General features: G+C 38.9%; 1 protein-coding gene across 1 annotated transcript in view; it reads left to right on the top strand.

Moving 5' to 3' along the window:
• Positions 1-19,724, top strand: part of ITGA1 (integrin subunit alpha 1) — a 168,468-nt gene that overhangs the window by 85,321 nt on the left and 63,423 nt on the right. The window contains exons 7-8 of the mRNA XM_038535131.1: positions 593-741; positions 4,454-4,604. Of these exons, the coding sequence (XP_038391059.1) occupies positions 593-741; positions 4,454-4,604 (300 nt within the window). The remainder of the gene's footprint in view (positions 1-592; positions 742-4,453; positions 4,605-19,724) is intronic.

The following is a 19,724-nucleotide window of genomic DNA, read 5'->3' as shown; positions in this document are numbered from 1 at the left end:
TTACACACAGATTCCCCTTGTGTGGATTATGTCCTCCCACTCAATCTTTATCCAGGACAGATCTCCACCCTCCTTGTACCTTTCAGCCTCAACTTGAATATCACTCTTAAGAGGCTTTCTCTGAGCCCCCATTTTGAAGTAGAGCCTTAGGTCCTACTTGCTAAACAGCTTTTCCATTACAGCCCTCTCCACAGTTGAACATGCATTGGAAGGATCATGTGTTCAATCTCTCTCTCTCTCTCTCTCTCTCTCTCTCTCTCTCTCTACTAGTTAGAAGCTCCATGAAGGCAGAGAGCATGTCAGTGTGTTGCACTTTCTACCCTCCAAGGCCTGCCAGAGTCATTAAGTAGAAACTGGTGAAGAGATAAACCAATCACTTGAGAAATTTAATAAGAGTATTGTCATTCTTATTCTTTGGGCTACAAATATCCACAAGTGGAAATGGTTATTGCTGTCAGAATAGAAAGATTTGTGTGCTGATGAATTTTTTAACTCATCTGAAAGACAAAAACGTATATCTGATCCACACGTTTAAGAAAACTGAAAACCAAACATTGCTAGATGGTTAACTCACAGTGGCTTGGTATTTCAGGTTGGAATTGTACAGTATGGAGAAAATGTAACCCATGAGTTCAACCTTAATAAGTACTCATCAACAGAAGAAGTACTTGTTGCAGCAAATCAAATAATTCAGAGAGGTGGCCGCCAGACTATGACAGCCCTTGGAATAGACACAGCCAGGTATGTGGATTAAAAAAATAAACCAAAGTAAAAGACTATGAAAAAATAACTGCTCACAATCAAGCCTTCTGGAGTGTTGATTGAACATTTACCTTGACAATATTTAACTGTCTTTTTAAAAAATCTTTTTTAAAACTAGGTCCCACTGGCTAACTAATAGTTATAGGATCAAGTTTTTCTACAATATGGTCTCCCCTCACTTCTTATCTTTCCTCTTATTCCAAAGGTTGAAATGATGGAAATGATGGAAAGTCAGTCACAAAAATTACTGTAGTCTTCTCTATCATATTCCTTATTACTAAGACATAATATTAGTGAATATTTTTCCCTTTGTTCTTTGTTTACAGCTTCTAGGAATCTCATTTTTTAAAAAAGGATTAATATTCATTTATTTCTACTCAATATATATTTATATCTTAGTATGTTCATAACTTTACAGTACCTGATATAGGGTTATTGAAGCTCTCAAGATTTTTTAAGAGGCTAAATTCAATACTGCTGTATTTGAAATCATTTGAAAGCCTAATCAATTGCAAAGATTAAAAGAAGTTGTAAGAACATCATCATTTTTTTGCTTTTTCTTCCTTTTTCCAAATTCCCTCTTAATTACATCCCTTCCTTATTCTTACACTTCCATGGAGAACACATAATCCACTCTGGTTGAATTTGATTCTACGAGAAACTAAGAACTATTCTTTGATTACAGTGTGGAACAATTTTTTTTTCTGTTTTTTTTTCCCCAACTGCACTCAACCCTTATCTCCTGCTATTTTCTTCCTGAGTTGCCTTTAAAGCTAGTAAGGTTCTGAACAAAAACTAAACAATACCAAAATCTTGAGAAATCTAGTAAGTAGTTGGATTAAGGATCCTTCTGTTAAGTGTCTTCAACTTCTCAACTGACTTTATTTTACTTTATTTTTATTTATTTATTTATGAATGATAGTCACACACACAGAGAGAGAGAGAGACAGAGACACAGGCAGAGGGAGAAGCAGGCTCCATGCACCGGGAGCCCGACGTGGGATTCGATTCGATCCCGGGTCTCCAGGATCGCTCCCTGGGCCAAAGGCAGGCGCCAAACCGCTGCGCCACCCAGGGATCCCTCAACTGACTTTAAAGAGCTAACTATCCATGCTCTCATCTTACCTGCCTGCTAAGATCAGTATTTTATGGGGGTTAAAATAATTAATATGGATATTAAAGAATGAGTTGGATATTTAAAAATTTAAAATTTCATGTGCAGCATTAGATTCATAAGTGTTAGAGAAGCACGTGGTTCTAGTTATATGGGGCTCAAGAGAAAATAACCACAAACAGATGGGGTAATTTTACATTTACCTGCCTGTAGGATCACCAATTTGCATGCACAAAGAGTGCACATATTGAGGTGTAGTGAATGTACCCTCTTAAATAATTGCTAAGTGTGATTGCACAAAGTAAATCAAAGTGTTCTTTGAAAGCTCTGAGGCTGTAGGGAGCTGTGTATTTTCCACAGGCAACCACTTAAGAATGAATATTCGTCTTTGAAAACCAACTGAAGAAATATTCTGGCTGCTTTGCTCTTGCATAAATACACTCTAAATACCATGACCCTATATGGTTTTTGCCTACATGTTTCACAAAGGGCCTAGCTGTAGAACGCACAGTTTATTGAGTTTTGTATATAAATACAACTCCGTAATGGTATTACTAAGTATCCTCCTTGTACATTAGTTTTTCACATTAAAGCATATTTTTAATTGCTCTTTATTCCTTTTAGGCAGGGACAGTTACAAACAATATTTTTAATTTGTTAGAATCCTTGACTTCTATTTTCATTGGATGATAGTATTTGGGGTAAAGGGCAATTTGCTGAAGATATTTGAAACAGAAAAAGTGTGCTCGGAAGTTCTGCCAGTGGCTACTCTTACATTATATAAAACCAACCCTTGTTTAGATCTACCAGATTTTCTTTAAGAAATGTCTTTCAGGATGCCTGGGTGGCTCAGTGGTTAAGCGTCTGCCTTCGGCTCAGTGTATGATCCCAGAGTCCCAGAGTCCCGGCATTGAGCCCCACATCAGTTCCCTGCATGGAGCCTGCCTCTCCCTCTGCCTGTGTCTTTGCCTCTGTGTGTGTGTGTGTCTCTCATGAATAAATAAATAAATAAAATCTTAAAAAAAATAAATGTCTTTTAATCATCTCCATCAGTTGAGGTTCATTCAATAAGGGATTTAGGAAGTTTTGGTGATCCTGTAAGGATCAAGTCTTATATAATATCCATGTCTAAACTTCATTTAAAGACTAGCCTTTAACATCTGTTTTCACCTTTGTTTGTGCATATAAAGAAGTCAGAAAATCTATCTGTATAGTGTAGAAGGCAGAGATACACAGCTCCCTAGTGATCATTTTTTAATAGCTTCTTTATTTTGAAAATTTTAAGAAAAATCAAAAAAATAGTACAACAAAATCCTGTGTACTCAACCAAACAAATCAACAATTGTTAACATCTTGTCATACTGGATTCAGTCCTTTTAAAGGAAAATAATCACAGATGAAATCTCTTTGTCCATATCACTAGGATCTTCTCTCCCGTTCACAAGATGCCTACTATTGTGCACTTACTGTGTATCTACAGTAAAACTAGTATGTATTGTGAAAATCCTTTGAAAGTTTAGCTTAAGAAAAAAAATTTTTAACATATCCCAAACTAGGGCTATCTGTCCTCTTAACCAAATAAAACTATTGAAATGGACCATTCACTATAATGAATGCTACATTTTATGCCAAAATCTAAAAAATATTATATGAAATCCTTTCAATGTTTCATTCCTAAGTAAAATTTACTTGACTCCAGAGGGGAAAGTGAATTGAGTGAAAGAAAATAATAGAGGAGAAATGTGCCTCTGTGTGTGTGTGTGTGTGTGTGTGTGTGTGTAGAAGCACAAAACAAATAAAAATTGTTAATTTCCCCTCTCTTCCATCTCTTTCCATAAATGCTTTTTGAATTAAATAAAAAATTCCTTTCTTTGCAGTTAGGTTATAGAATTTTCCCTTTCTCTCCATGCCACTTTCTTCCACTCCAGCCCCAGGAGCCTATGTCCTAAAACCTCATTCAGACCAAATGTTTCATACCTACTCCATCTGCTCTTAATCCCCAAAGCCCTGCTCTGTCACTGACTCAGATCACAGTGATCTGCAGTCTTTTATTACTACGTCTGATTTTCCCCCATACCCAAGAACACTCTCAAATACTATCAGCCATACAAAATTCTCCTCAGCTTAGAAGATTTCCATACTCTTCTATAAATGTCAGACTAGATGTGGTGGAAGTGATTATAAAGTAAAAGCTTCTGCCAAAAGCAGATAAAAGGAGTGTTTATAGAGAAAGGAGTGGCAGAGAGAGTATTTAAGATATGACCTTTTCTAGGTCTGATGTGTGTGCTCCAGTCACACCTTCCCTGAGAAGTTTTTAAAGAATGAAATACTGCTGCCCTTTGTAGATGGGAGATGTGATGATTAGCAAAATGGTGACCTCTTCATCATCTGGGAGAAATCTAAAACTATTACAAATAGCGATCATTATGCCTCCCAGCTTGAATGATGGTTGTCAATGTTGATCTTGGAAGGACAACACTGGTCTAACTAAGTTGACAGTGTTTTTCTTTTGTTTATTGCTTTGCCTAACCTTGGGGTGGTGTTTTATTTGCTTTTTTTTCCTTGTGATCACTTCAGGAAGGAAGCTTTCACTGAAGCCCGGGGTGCCCGAAGGGGAGTTAAAAAAGTCATGGTAATTGTGACTGATGGGGAGTCCCATGACAACCATCTACTGAATAAAGTCATCCAAGACTGTGAGGATGAAAACATTCAGCGGTTTTCCATAGCTGTAAGTACATGGTTAACATGGTTTTCAAACTCTGGTGCAGAGACAAGAGATGTGTACATATCATGGTTATTTTATTAAATTTACACAAACAATGTTGAAAAGGAAAAACTTCTCCATTTGAAGGTAAACTCTGTGGGGGTAGGATTGGGTCGTGCTCCCTTTGTATCCTAGGGAAGAAAGGACAATAAAAGAGACAGAAGTAGGAGAGGAAAAGGAAGAAAAGAAAAGGAGGAGAAGAGGATGCCCCAGCAAGGGGAAGAATGCTGGAGGGATATAGGGAGGAATGGAGGAAGGGAAGAAAAGAGTGAGAGAAGGAAGGAGAAAGTAGAAGGTAGGAATAAAAAGGAAGGGAGGGAAGAAAGGGGAAAACTGAAGATATGCTAGAAATAAATTCATTGCCTGGAGAATAGTCCAAGCTGATAGAGGGGTAGAAGACCTTAATTTTGTCTCGTCCCAGGAATTCAGCTAGATAGCTATCAAAGCATTCTGAATACCTGCAAACTCAACCAAAGATGTAAGAAAAGTATAGCTGCAACTCTCAAATAGAAGAGCGATCACTTTCTGCAAGAATAACAAGATGGAAAAACTCACCTCAAAAAAGAGAACAAGAGGCAGTACTGACTGCCAGGGACTTATTCAGTATGGGTATAAGTAAGACATTGGACCTAGAGTTCAGAATAATAATTATAAAGATACTAGCTGGGCTTGAAAAAAGCATAGAAGATACTAGAGAATCCCTTTCTGGAGAAATAAAGGACTAAAATCTAATCAAGTTGAAATTAAAAAAGGCTATTAGTGAGATGCAATAAAAATGGAGGCTCTTACTGCTAGGATAAATGAGGCAGAAGAGAGAATTAGTGATATAGAGGACAAAATGACAGAGAATAAAGAAGCTGAGAAAAAGAGAAATAAACAACTACTGAATCACAAATGGAGAATTTGAGAGGTAAATGATACCATAAAAAGAAACAATATTAGAGTTGGGATCCCAGAAGAAGAGGAAAGTGGGTGAGGGAGGGGCAGAGGGTATATTGGACCAAATTATAGCAGAGAATTCCCTAATCTGAGGAAAGAAACATATAATTCTAGAAAGCACATAGAAACCCCTCTCAAAATCAATAAAAAAAATAGATCAACACCTCAACATATAATAGTGAAGCTTACAAATCTCAGAGACAAAGAGAAAATCCTGAAAGCAGCTCAGGACAAGAGGTCCATAACCTGCAAGGGTAGAAACATTAGACTGGCAGCAGTCCTATCCGCAAAGACCTGGCAGGCAGAAAGGACTGGCATGACATATTCAGGTGCTAAATGAGAAAAATACGCAGCCAAGAATACTGTATCCAGCCAGGCTGTCATTCAAAATTGAAGGAGAGAGAAAAAGCTTCCAGGACAAACAGAAACTAAAAGCATTTGTGGTCACTAAGCCAGCCCTAGGGGATCCTTTAAGTGAAGAGAGAGCCCAAAAGTAACATAGATCAGAAAGAACAGAAACAATATACAGAAACAGTGACTTTTAAGATTTAATACAGAAGGTAATAATGGAACAAAATTCATCTTTAAATAGTTTCTCTGAATGTAAAAGGGCTAAATGACCCCAAAAAGACACAGGATATCAGATTGGATAAAAAGGCAAGACCCATTGATATGCTGTGTGGAAGAGACCCATTTTAGACCCAAAGACACCTCCAGATTAAAAGTGAGGGGATGGAAAACCATTTATCATGCTAATGAACATCAAAAGAAAGCTGGAGTGACAATCCTTATATCAGACAAATTAGATTTTAAAGTGAAGACTAATAAAAGATGAGAAAGGACACTATATAATAATAAAAGGATCTATCAATAAGAAGAGTAACAATTGTAAATATTTATGTCCCTAACATGGGAGCAGCCAATTATATAAACCAATTGGCAACAAAATTACAGAAACACACTGATAATAATATAATAATAGTAGGGAACTTTAACACACCAATCACTGAAATGTATGGATCAGATCATCTAAGCAGAAGATCAATAAGGAAACAAGAGCTTTGAATAACACACTGGACCAGATGGACTTCACAAATCTATTCAGAGCATTCCATACTAAAGCAACAGAATACACACTCTCCTTGAGGGCACATAGCACATTCTCCAGAATAGATCACATACTGGGTCACAAATCAGGTCTCAACAACTGCCAAAAGATTGGGATCATTCCCTGCATATTCTCAGATCAGAATGCTTGGATACTTGAACTCAATCACAAGAAGAAATTTGAAAAAACTCAAATACATGGAAGCTAAAGAGCATCCTACTAAAGAAGGAATAGGTCAACCAGGAAATTAAAGAGGAATTTTTAAAAATTCATGGAAACAAATGAAAATGAAAACACATCTGTTCAAGATTTGGGGAATGCAGCAAAAGTGGTCCTAAGAGGGAAGTATACAGCAATATAAGCCTTTTTCAAGAAACAGGAAAGATCTCAAATATATAACCTAATCTTACACCTGAAGAAGCTGGAGAAAGAACAGCAAATAAAGCCTAAACCCAGCAGAAGAGATTTAATACAGATTAGAGCAGAAATCAATGAAATATAAACCAAAAGAGCAGTAGAACAGATCACAAAACTAGGAGCTGGTTCTTTGAAAGAATTAATAACATTGATAAACTCCTGGCCAGATGTATCAAAAAGAGAAAGGACCCAAACAAATAATATCATGAATGAAAGAGGAGAGATCACAACCAACACTGAAGAAATACAAACAATTATAAGAGCAACTATATGCCAACAAATTAGGCAATCTGGAAGAAATGGATGCATTCCTGGAGATGTATAAACTAACAAAATTGAAACAGGAAGAAAAAGAAAACCTAAATAGAGCCATAACCAGCAAAGAAATTGAAGTAGTAATCAAAAATCTCCCAACAAACAAGAGTCCAGGGCCAGATGGCTTCCCAGGGGAATTCTACCAAACATTTAAAGAAGAATTAATATCTATTCTTCTGAAGTTGTTTCAAAAAATAAAACTGAAAGGAAAACTTCCAAACTCTTTCTTTGAGGTCAACATTACCTTAATCCCAAAACCAGACAGAGACCCCACCAAAAAGGAGAATTACAGACCAATATCCCTGATGAACATGGATGCAAAAATTCTCACCAAGATACTAGCCAATAGGATCCATGAGTATATTTAAAGGGTTATTCACCATGACCAAATGGGATTTATTCCTGTGCTGCAAGGATGGTTTAACACCTGCAAATCAGTCAATGTGATACACTACATTAATAAAAGAAAGGACAAGCACCACATGATTCTCTCAATAGATGCAGAAAAAGCATTTGACAAAGTACATCATTATTTCTTGATTAAAACTCTTCACTGTGTAGGGATAAAAGGAACATGCCTCAATATCCTAAAAAAAAACATATACAAAAAGCCCACAGCAAATATCATTGTCAATGGGAAAAATTGAGAGCTTTTCCCCTGAGGTCAGGAACACAGCAGTGATGTCCACTATCACCAGGGTTGTTCACCATAGTACTAGAATTCCTAGCCTCAGCAATCAGACAACACAAAGAAATAAAAGGCATCCAAATTGGCAAAGAAGAAGGCAAACTCTCACTCTTCACAGATGACATGATATTCTATGTTGAAAACCCAAAAGACTCCACCCTAAAATTGCTAGAACTCATACAAGAATTCAGCAAAGTGTCAGGATATAAAATCAATGCACAGTAATCAGTTGCATTTCTATTCGTTAACAATGAGACAGGAGAAAGAGAAATTAAGGAGTCAATCCCATTTACAATGGATGAAAAAAATAAGATACCTAGGAATAAACCTAACCAAGGAGGCAAAATATCTATACTCAGAAAGCTATAGAACACTCATGAAACAAATTGAGTAAGACACAAAGAAATGGAAAAATGTTATATTCTCATGGATTGGAAGAACAAATATTGTTAAAATTTCTGTTCTACCTAGAACAATCTATACATTCAATGCCATCCCTATCAAAATATCATCAACCTTTTTCACAGAGCTATAACAAATAGTCCTAAAATTTGTAGGGAACCATAAAAGACCCTGAATAGCCAAAGGAATGTTGAAAAAGAAAACCAAAGCTGGTGGTATCACAATCCTGGACTTCAAGTTCTATTACAAAGCTGTAAACATCAAGACAGTATAATACTGGCACATAGATCAATGGAACAGAATAGAGAACCCAGAAATGGACCCTCAACTCTATGGCCACTAATCTTCAACAAAGCAGGAAAGAATATCCAATGGAAAAAGACTCTTCAACAAATGGTGTTGGGAAAACTGGACAGCCACATGCAGAAGAATGAAACTGGACCATTTCCTTACACCATACACAAAAATAGACTCAAAATGGATGAAAGGCCTAAATGTGAGACACAAATCCATCAAAATCCTAGAGGAGAACACAGGCAGCAATCTCTGTGACTTTGGCCACAGCAACTTCTTGCTAGGCACTTCTCCAAAGGCAAAGGAAACAAAGGCAAAAATGAACCATTAGGACTTCATCAAAATAAAAAGTGTTTGCACAACAAAGGAAACAGTCAACGAAACCAAAAGACAGAATGGGAGGAGATATTTGCAAATGTCTTATCATATAAAGGGCCAGTATCCAAAATCTATAAAGAACTTATCAAACTCAACACCCAAAGAACAAATAATCCAATCAAGAAATGGGCAGAAGGAGGGGAGGAGCAAGATGGCGGAGGAGTAGGGTCCCCAAATCACCTGTCTCCACCAAACTACCTAGAAAACCTTCAAATTATCCTGAAAATCTATGAATTCGGCCTGAGATTCAAAGAGAGACCAGCTGGAATGCTACAGTGAGAAGAGTTCGCGCATCTATCAAGGTAGGAAGACGGGGAAAAAGAAATAAAGGAACAAAGGCCTCCAAGGGGGAGGGGCCCCGCGAGGAGCCGGGCTGAGGCCGGGGCGAGTGTCCCCAGGACAGGAGAGCCCCGTCCCGGAGGAGCAGGAGCTGCACCGACCTTCCCGGGCGGAAAGGGGCTCGCGGGGAGGTGGAGCAGGACCCAGGAGGGCGGGGATGCCCTCGGGCTCCCGGGGACAGTAACAGCAACTGCGCGCCCAGGAGAGTGCGCCGAGCTCCCTAAGGGCTGCAGCGCGCACGGCGGGACCCGGCGGGACCGGAGCAGCTGAAGGGGCTCGGGCAGCGGCTCCGCGGAGGGGGCTGCGCGGCCCCGGGAGCAGCTCGGGGGGCTCGGGCAGAGGAAGAGGCTCCGTGCGGTGGGGGCTGCGCGGTTCCAGGAGCAGCTCGGAGGGGCTCGGGCGGCAGCTCCGCGGAGGGGGTTGCGCGGCCCGGGAGCGCGAATCCACCAGCGCAGGCTCCGGAGCACAGGGCGCCGGGACACAGCCCAGGATCCCGCCTCCCCCGGGACAGGCAGAGGCCGGGAGGGCCCAGGACAGCAAGGACGCTCCTGCCCCAGCTGAGCAGATCAGCGGCCCCGCCCCGGAGCCTCCAGGCCCTGCAGACGGAGTTCCTGCCGGAGCTGAATCCAGGTTTCCAGAGCTGCCCCGCCACTGGGGCTGTTCCTCCTGCGGCCTCACGGGGTAAACAACCCCCACCAGCCCTGCACCAGGCAGGGGCACAGCAGCTCCCCCAACTGCTAACACCTGAAAATCAGCACAACAGGCCCCTCCCCCAGAACACCAGCTAGACGGACAACTTCCAGGAGAAGCCAAGGGACTTAAAGAACACAGAATCAGAAGATACTCCCCGGTGGTTCTTTTTTTGTTTGTTTGTTTTTGTTTTTGTTTTTGTTTTTGTTTTTGTTTTGTTTTGCTTTTTGATTTGTTTCCTTCCCCCACCCCCTTTTTTTCTCCTTTCTTTTTCTTTCTCTTTTTCTTCTTTTTTTTTTTTTTTTTTTTTTCGTTTTTTTTTCTTTTTCTTCCCTTTTTTTTTCTCTTTCTCTTTTCTTTCCTTCTTTCTCTCCTCTCTTTTTCTCTTTTTCCCAATACAACTTGCTTTTGGCCACTCTGCACTGAGCAAAATGACTAGAAGGAAAACCTCACCTCAAAAGAAAGAATCAGAAACAGTCCTCTCTCCCACAGAGTTACAAAATCTGGATTACAATTCAATGTCAGAAAGCCAATTCAGAAGCACTATTATACAGCTACTGGTGGCTCTAGAAAAAAGTATAAAGGACTCAAGAGACTTCATGACTGCAGAATTTAGAGCTAATCAGGCAGAAATTAAAAACCAATTGAATGAGATGCAATCCAAACTAGAAGTCCTAACGACGAGGGTTAACGAGGTGGAAGAACGAGTGAGTGACCTAGAAGACAAGTTGACAGCAAAGAGGGAAACTGAGGAAAAAAGAGACAAACAATTAAAAGACCATGAAGATAGATTAAGGGAAATAAACGACAGCCTGAGGAAGAAAAACCTACGTTTAATTGGGGTTCCCGAGGGCGCCGAAAGGGACAGAGGGCCAGAATATGTATTTGAACAAATTCTAGCTGAAAACTTTCCTAATCTGGGAAGGGAAACAGGCATTCAGATCCAGGAAATAGAGAGATCCCCCCCTAAAATCAATAAAAACCGTTCAACACCTCGACATTTAATTGTGAAGCTTGCAAATTCCAAAGATAAGGAGAAGATCCTTAAAGCAGCAAGAGACAAGAAATCCCTGACTTTTATGGGGAGGAGTATTAGGGTAACAGCAGACCTCTCCACAGAGACCTGGCAGGCCAGAAAGGGCTGGCAGGATATATTCAGGGTCCTAAATGAAAAGAACATGCAACCAAGAATACTTTATCCAGCAAGGCTCTCATTCAAAATGGAAGGAGAGATAAAGAGCTTCCAAGACAGGCAGCAACTAAAAGAATATGTGACCTCCAAACCAGCTCTGCAAGAAATTTTAAGGGGGCCTCTTAAAATTCCCCTTTAAGAAGAAGTTCAGTGGAACAGTCCACAAAAACAAAGACTGAATAGATATCATGATGACACTAAACTCATATCTCTCAATAGTAACTCTGAATGTGAACGGGCTTAATGACCCCATCAAAAGGCGCAGGGTTTCAGACTGGATAAAAAAGCAGGACCCATCTATTTGCTGTCTACAAGAGACTCATTTTAGACAGAAGGACACCTACAGCCTGAAAATAAAAGGTTGGAGAACCATTTACCATTCGAATGGTCCTCAAAAGAAAGCAGGGGTAGCCATCCTTATATCAGATAAACTAAAATTTACCCCAAAGACTGTAGTGAGAGATGAAGAGGGACACTATATCATACTTAAAGGATCTATTCAACAAGAGGACTTAACAATCCTCAATATATATGCTCCGAATGTGGGAGCTGCCAAATATATAAATCAATTATTAACCAAAGTGAAGAAATACTTAGATAATAATACACTTATACTTGGTGACTTCAATCTAGCTCTTTCTATACTTGATAGGTCTTCTAAGCAAAACATCTCCAAAGAAACGAGAGCTTTAAATGATACACTGGACCAGATGGATTTCACAGATATCTACAGAACTTTACATCCAAACTCAACTGAATACACATTCTTCTCAAGCGCACATGGAACTTTCTCCAGAATAGACCACATATTGGGTCACAAATCGGGTCTGAACCGATACCAAAAGATTGGGATTGTCCCCTGCATATTCTCGGACCATAATGCCTTGAAATTAGAACTAAATCACAACAAGAAGTTTGGAAGGACCTCAAACACATGGAGGTTAAGGACCATCCTGCTAAAAGATAAAAGGGTCAACCAGGAAATTAAGGAAGAATTAAAAAGATTCATGGAAACTAATGAGAATGAAGATACAACCGTTCAAAATCTTTGGGATACAGCAAAAGCAGTCCTAAGGGGGAAATACATCGCAATACAAGCATCCATTCAAAAACTGGAAAGAACTCAAATACAAAAGCTAACCTTACACATAAAGGAGCTAGAGAAAAAACAGCAAATAGATCCTACACCCAAGAGAAGAAGGGAGCTAATAAAGATTCGAGCAGAACTCAACGAAATCGAGACCAGAAGAACTGTGGAACAGATCAACAGAACCAGGAGTTGGTTCTTTGAAAGAATTAATAAGATAGATAAACCATTAGCCAGCCTTATTAAAAAGAAGAGAGAGAAGACTCAAATTAATAAAATCATGAATGAGAAAGGAGAGATCACTACCAACACCAAGGAAATACAAACGATTTTAAAAACATATTATGAACAGCTATACGCCAATAAATTAGGCAATCTAGAAGAAATGGACGCATTCCTGGAAAGCCACAAACTACCAAAACTGGAACAGGAAGAAATAGAAAACCTGAACAGGCCAATAACCAGGGAGGAAATTGAAGCAGTCATCAAAAACCTCCCAAGACACAAGAGTCCAGGGCCAGATGGCTTCCCAGGAGAATTTTATCAAACGTTTAAAGAAGAAATCATACCTATTCTCCTAAAGCTGTTTGGAAAGATAGAAAGAGATGGAGTACTTCCAAATTCGTTCTATGAAGCCAGCATCACCTTAATTCCAAAGCCAGACAAAGACCCCGCCAAAAAGGAGAATTACAGACCAATATCCCTGATGAACATGGATGCAAAAATTCTCAACAAGATACTGGCCAATAGGATCCAACAGTACATTAAGAAAATTATTCACCATGACCAAGTAGGATTTATCCCTGGGACACAAGGCTGGTTCAACACCCGTAAAACAATCAATGTGATTCATCATATCAGCAAGAGAAAAACCAAGAACCATATGATCCTCTCATTGGATGCAGAGAAAGCATTTGACAAAATACAGCATCCATTCCTGATCAAAACTCTTCAGAGTGTAGGGATAGAGGGAACATTCCTCGACATCTTAAAAGCCATCTATGAAAAGCCCACAGCAAATATCATTCTCAATGGGGAAGCACTGGGAGCCTTTCCCCTAAGATCAGGAACAAGACAGGGATGTCCACTCTCACCACTGCTATTCAACATAGTACTGGAAGTCCTAGCCTCAGCAATCAGACAACAAAAAGACATTAAAGGCATTCAAATTGGCAAAGAAGAAGTCAAACTCTCCCTCTTCGCCGATGACATGATACTCTACATAGAAAACCCAAAAGTCTCCACCCCAAGATTGCTAGAACTCATACAGCAATTCGGTAGCGTGGCAGGATACAAAATCAATGCCCAGAAGTCAGTGGCATTTCTATACACTAACAATGAGACTGAAGAAAGAGAAATTAAGGAGTCAATCCCATTTACAATTGCACCCAAAAGCATAAGATACCTAGGAATAAACCTCACCAAAGATGTAAAGGATCTATACCCTCAAAACTATAGAACACTTCTGAAAGAAATTGAGGAAGACACAAAGAGATGGAAAAATATTCCATGCTCATGGATTGGCAGAATTAATATTGTGAAAATGTCAATGTTACCCAGGGCAATATACACGTTTAATGCAATCCCTATCAAAATACCATGGACTTTCTTCAGAGAGTTAGAACAAATTATTTTAAGATTTGTGTGGAATCAGAAAAGACCCCGAATAGCCAGGGGAATTTTAAAAAAGAAAACCATATCTGGGGGCATCACAATGCCAGATTTCAGGTTGTACTACAAAGCTGTGGTCATCAAGACAGTGTGGTACTGGCACAAAAACAGACGCATAGATCAGTGGAACAGAATAGAGAATCCAGAAGTGGACCCTGAACTTTATGGGCAACTAATATTCGATAAAGGAGGAAAGACTATCCATTGGAAGAAAGACAGTCTCTTCAATAAATGGTGCTGGGAAAATTGGACATCCACATGCAGAAGAATGAAACTAGACCACTCTCTTTCACCATACACAAAGATAAACTCAAAATGGATGAAAGATCTAAATGTGAGACAAGATTCCATCAAAATCCTAGAGAAGAACACAGGCAACACCCTTTTTGAACTCGGCCATAGTAACTTCTTGCAAGATACATCCACGAAGGCAAAAGAAACAAAAGCAAAAATGAACTATTGGGACTTCATCAAGATAAGAAGCTTTTGCACAGCAAAGGATACAGTCAACAAAACTCAAAGACAACCTACAGAATGGGAGAAGATATTTGCAAATGACATATCAGATAAAGGGCTAGTTTCCAAGATCTATAAAGAACTTTTTAAACTCAACACCAAAGAAACAAACAATCCAATCATGAAATGGGCAAAAGACATGAACAGAAATCTCACAGAAGAAGACATAGACATGGCCAACATGCACATGAGAAAATGCTCTGCATCACTTGCCATCAGGGAAATACAAATCAAAACCACAATGAGATACCACCTCACACCAGTGAGAATGGGAAAAATTAACAAGGCAGGAAACAACAAATGTTGGAGAGGATGTGGAGAAAAGGGAACCCTCCTACACTGTTGGTGGGAATGTGAACTGGTGCAGCCACTGTGGAAAACTGTGTGGAGGTTCCTCAAACAGTTAAAAATATACCTGCCCTACGACCCAGCAATTGCACTGTTGGGGATTTACCCCAAAGATACAAATGCAATGAAACGCTGGGACACCTGCACCCCGATGTTTCTAGCAGCAATGGCCACGATAGCCAAACTGTGGAAGGAGCCTCGGTGTCCAACGAAAGATGAATGGATAAAGAAGATGTGGTTTATGTATACAATGGAATATTACTCAGCTATTAGAAATGACAAATACCCACCATTTGCTTCAACGTGGATGGAACTGGAGGGTATTATGCTGAGTGAAGTAAGTCAGTCAGAGAAGGACAAACATTATATGTTCTCATTCATTTGGGGAATATAAATAATAGTGAAAGGGAAAATAAGGGAAGGGAGAAGAAATGTGTGGGAAATATCAGAAAGGGAGACAGAACATAAAGACTGCTAACTCTGGGAAACGAACTAGGGGTGGTAGAAGGGGAGGAGGGCGGGGGGTGGGAGTGAATGGGTGACGGGCACTGGGTGTTATTCTGTATGTTAGTAAATTGAACACCAATAAAAAAAAAAAAAAAAAAAAAAAAAAAAAAAAGAAATGGGCAGAAGATATGAATGGACATTTCTCCGAAGAAGACATACAAATGGCCAACAGACACATGAAAAGATGCTCAACATCACTCAGCATCAGGGAAATACAAATCAAAACCACAATGAGATACCACCTCACACCAATCAGAATGGCTAAAATTAACCACTCAGGAAACAACAAATTGTGAGGATACAGAGAAAGGTGAACCCTTTTATGCTATTGGTGGGAATGCAAGCTGGTGCAGCCACTCTGGAAAACAGTAGGGAGGTTCCTCTAAAAGTTGAAAATAGAGCTACCCTATGACTCAGCAATTGCAGTGCTAGGGATTTACCCCAAAGATACAAATGTAGTGATCTGAAGGGGCACCTGCATCCCAATTTATAACAGCAATGTCCACAATAACCAAACTATGGAAAGAGCCCAGATGTCCATTGACAGACGAATAGATAAAGAAGATGTGATATATATTACATATGTATATATATGTAACGAATAGATAAAGATGTTATATATAATATATATTATATATATATGTAACACAATGGAATACTACTCAGCTAACAACAAAAAAAGAAATCTTGCACTTGCAAAGACATGGATGGCACTAGAGTATATTATGCTAAGTGAAATATATCAATAAGAGAAAGATAATCATATGATTCTACTTATATGTAGAGTTTAAGAAACAAAACAGAAAATCATAGGGGAAGAGAGGAAAACAAGACAAAAACCAAAGAAGGAGAAAAACCATAGGAGACTCTTAATCATAGGAAACACACTGAGGGTTGCTAGAGAGGAGGAGGGTTGGGGGACGGGGTAACTGGGTGATGGACATTAAGGAGAGCACGTGGCGTAATGAGCACTGTGTTATATAAGACTGATGAATCAATCACTGCCCTCTACCTCTGAAACTAATGATTTTTGTTAATTAATTGAATTTAAATGAAAACAAATAAAATAAATACTTTTCATACTAATTAATAATTCTTCCCACAATTTGGGAAGGTAGAAAATCAGGACATGACTTATAATAATCTACTAAAAGTGAATAGTGGTATTACCATACCTATAACTCTTTGAGCTGCAGAAAAGAAACAAAAGGTCACCTCATTTTTTGTCTATTCTGGACAGTCTATACTGAGACTTAGGAGTAAAGTCCCTCCAATGGCAAGACTTCTTATGTGATTCTATAGAATATGGGTGCTCCTCTGTGCAAGTCACTTCTTGGCATTACCAGTAGAATGGGGAGAACTCAGAAGACATATCCTTGCTTATGTGGTCCATGCAGAGCCATTTCCTCCCTACTTCATAGCTGCTAACACTGCAGCCAAAGTGAAGCAACCAGAAGCTATAAAATGTTTTCTGTAATTGCATTTAAACTGGACAAGAAGGGAGAAATTATCAGAAAAGAAGAAATTTCCTTTAGTTCCAAGGAAAAACCTAGCCTGCTATTGATGATGGAGAAGATATTACAAAGTACTTTAACTTTTTGTGAACAAATCTGTATCAATATAAAAGCAATCTGTTATTAATAACATTTGTCTCTCACAATCCAAAAAGAGAGAGAAAGAGAGAGAGACTGTCAGAGTGCTTTTTACCCCTTATTAGTGATTTTTTTTTTCTAAATCCATCTTACTACCTCCATGAGCTGAGATGACTCAATTTCGTGGTGCCACCCCATGGAGCATTCAGAAAAAGAGAAATAAAAATTCCATCTTTCAAATGCAAATATGGAAAATAATTTAAATTATCATGCATAAAGCACTCTGTAATGTACAATAGTTTTTTCTGTGTTCTAGATTTTTTTTTTTTGTCCTTTGTGGCGTCCCAAAGAGAGCAGGGCAACTTTCATTTTCCCATTTATGAATGAGGAAACCAAGGGACAGCAGGCTCCACGGCTATAGGCCACATGACCAAGGCTGCAGACCCCCTTGACTGACCATATGTACCACTGCTCTGGGCTGTTCTTCCTCACACCCTAATCTCTCTTTCTTGCTGCTCCAGATCTCTGGAAGGTGCTGCAAGACTATCCTAACATGTTTTCCCTCAATTCCCCAGACTCCCAAATTCTCTCCAGCCCCTGTACCAGAGCAAAAAGACCCAGTAGAGACACTAAGCATGTCCCATCATGCCGTAACCTTAAACAACAACAGACACATGGGCACTTTCCAAAAGTGAGAAGAAGGCAGTGGGGGGAGGGTAGAGAAGAGTATATTTTTGGAACTAGAAAGACCTTCGTTCAAATTCTGCCTTTGTGACAGTAGATAAGTGCTTAATACTCCAAGCTTCAGCATCTTTATTTATAAGTAAGGGTAAATATTGTTTCTCTCTTTCTCTTTCTGTTTCTCTTTCTTTTCTCTCAGATAAAAAATCAGTGAGAAGGTAACTATAAACATCTAGCACAATAGCAGGCTAGGCAACCAATAAATATTTTTCTTAAGGGTCTTTAACTAGAGTAGTTTACAACCGTGAAATAATAAAATTCATGGTACCTCAGAGCTAGAAGGAATCTTAGAGATTCTTAGGAATCTTAGAGCAATTGTGTTGCCGCCTTGCACAAAAACCTTCAGAGATTCCCCCTGGACTATCAAACCTTATCTCAGATACAACTGTGTCCAGCCTTCCTTTCTAGTTGTTTGCTCTCATTTCCATAGCATGTGCCCTTCGCCCAGGGGGAGGGAGTCTTCTTAATACAAACTGACTTTTTAAATAAGTCAGGAAGCAAAAATTTCAGAACTATAAGAGTTTAGCCTAAATTGTTTTTCAATAGAATCTCTCTTTTTCATTGTAAGTATCAGATATTACCCATAGTGGTTTTTCAGCATCTCATCAGTGAGATTTCCTCCTTTCCATTCAAAAGTATGAACAGTGAAGGACACCCCACACCCTTGTAACAATGAAAGAAGAAGATTCATCCCTGATAAGCTCCCAGAACACAATTTTTTTTTAAAAATTTTATTTATTTATTCATGAGAGACACACAGAAAAAGAGAGGCAGAAATACAGACAGAGGGAGAAACAGACTTCATCCAGGGAGCCGGATGTGGGACTCAATCCTGGGACCCCAGGATCATGCCCTGAGCCAAAGGCAGACTGAACCACCAACCCACCCAGGTGTCCCCCCAGAACACAAAATTGATTCACTGCTTCCCAGGGGCAAGGTGACTCTACCTATTTTATAACCAAGATGACTTTCTTATAAGACAGGACAAAATGTTCTTTTGTTTTCTTTTCCAATTTTAATTTAAATTCTAGTTAGTTAACAAACAGTGCAATATTGGTTTCAAGAGTAGAATTCTGTGATTCATCATTTACATATAACACCCAGTGCTCATCACAAGTGCCCTACCTAATCACCATCACCCATCTAGCCCATCCCACCTACATCCCTCTATCACCCCTTAGTGTGTTCTCTATCTTTAAAAGCCTCTTATGGTTTGTTTCCCTCTTTCTTTCCCCCCCCCTCATATGTTCATATGTTTTTTTTCTTTAATTCCACACATGAGTGAAATCATGTAGTATTTTTCTCTGATTTATTTCATTTACCATAATACACTTTAGCTCTATCTACATTGTTGTGAATTGCAAGTTTCATTCTTTTTGATGGCTGAGTAATACTCTATTATGTATATATAATCTAATATATATTATTATACATATAATATAATCTTGTATATATATATATTTATACATCATCATTTTCCCCATTGAATTTTACCTAATATATTTATACATCATATATATATATATATATATATATATATATATATATATATATATGTCATCTTCTTTATCCAAAGAGGTTAGTATCCAAAATCTATAAAGAACTTATCAACTAAACACCCAAAACACAAATAATCCAGTTAATAAATGAGCAAAAGACATGAATACTTCCCCAAAGAAGACTTCCAGATGGCTAACAGACACATGAAAAGATGCTAAATTTCACTCATCATCAGGGAAATACAAATCCAAACCATGATGAGATACCATCTCGCAGCTGTCAGAATGGATAAAATTAACAACGCAAGAAACAACAGGTGTTGGCAAGGTTGCAGGGAAAGGGGAACCCTCTTGCACCATT

The sequence above is a fragment of the Canis lupus genome, chromosome 4 (assembly GCF_011100685.1).
Source record: "Canis lupus familiaris isolate Mischka breed German Shepherd chromosome 4, alternate assembly UU_Cfam_GSD_1.0, whole genome shotgun sequence".
NCBI classification, from domain to species: Eukaryota; Metazoa; Chordata; class Mammalia; order Carnivora; family Canidae; genus Canis; species Canis lupus.
The sequence above is the reverse complement of the archived record's forward strand: the minus strand, read 5'-3'. Positions and strand labels throughout refer to the sequence as shown.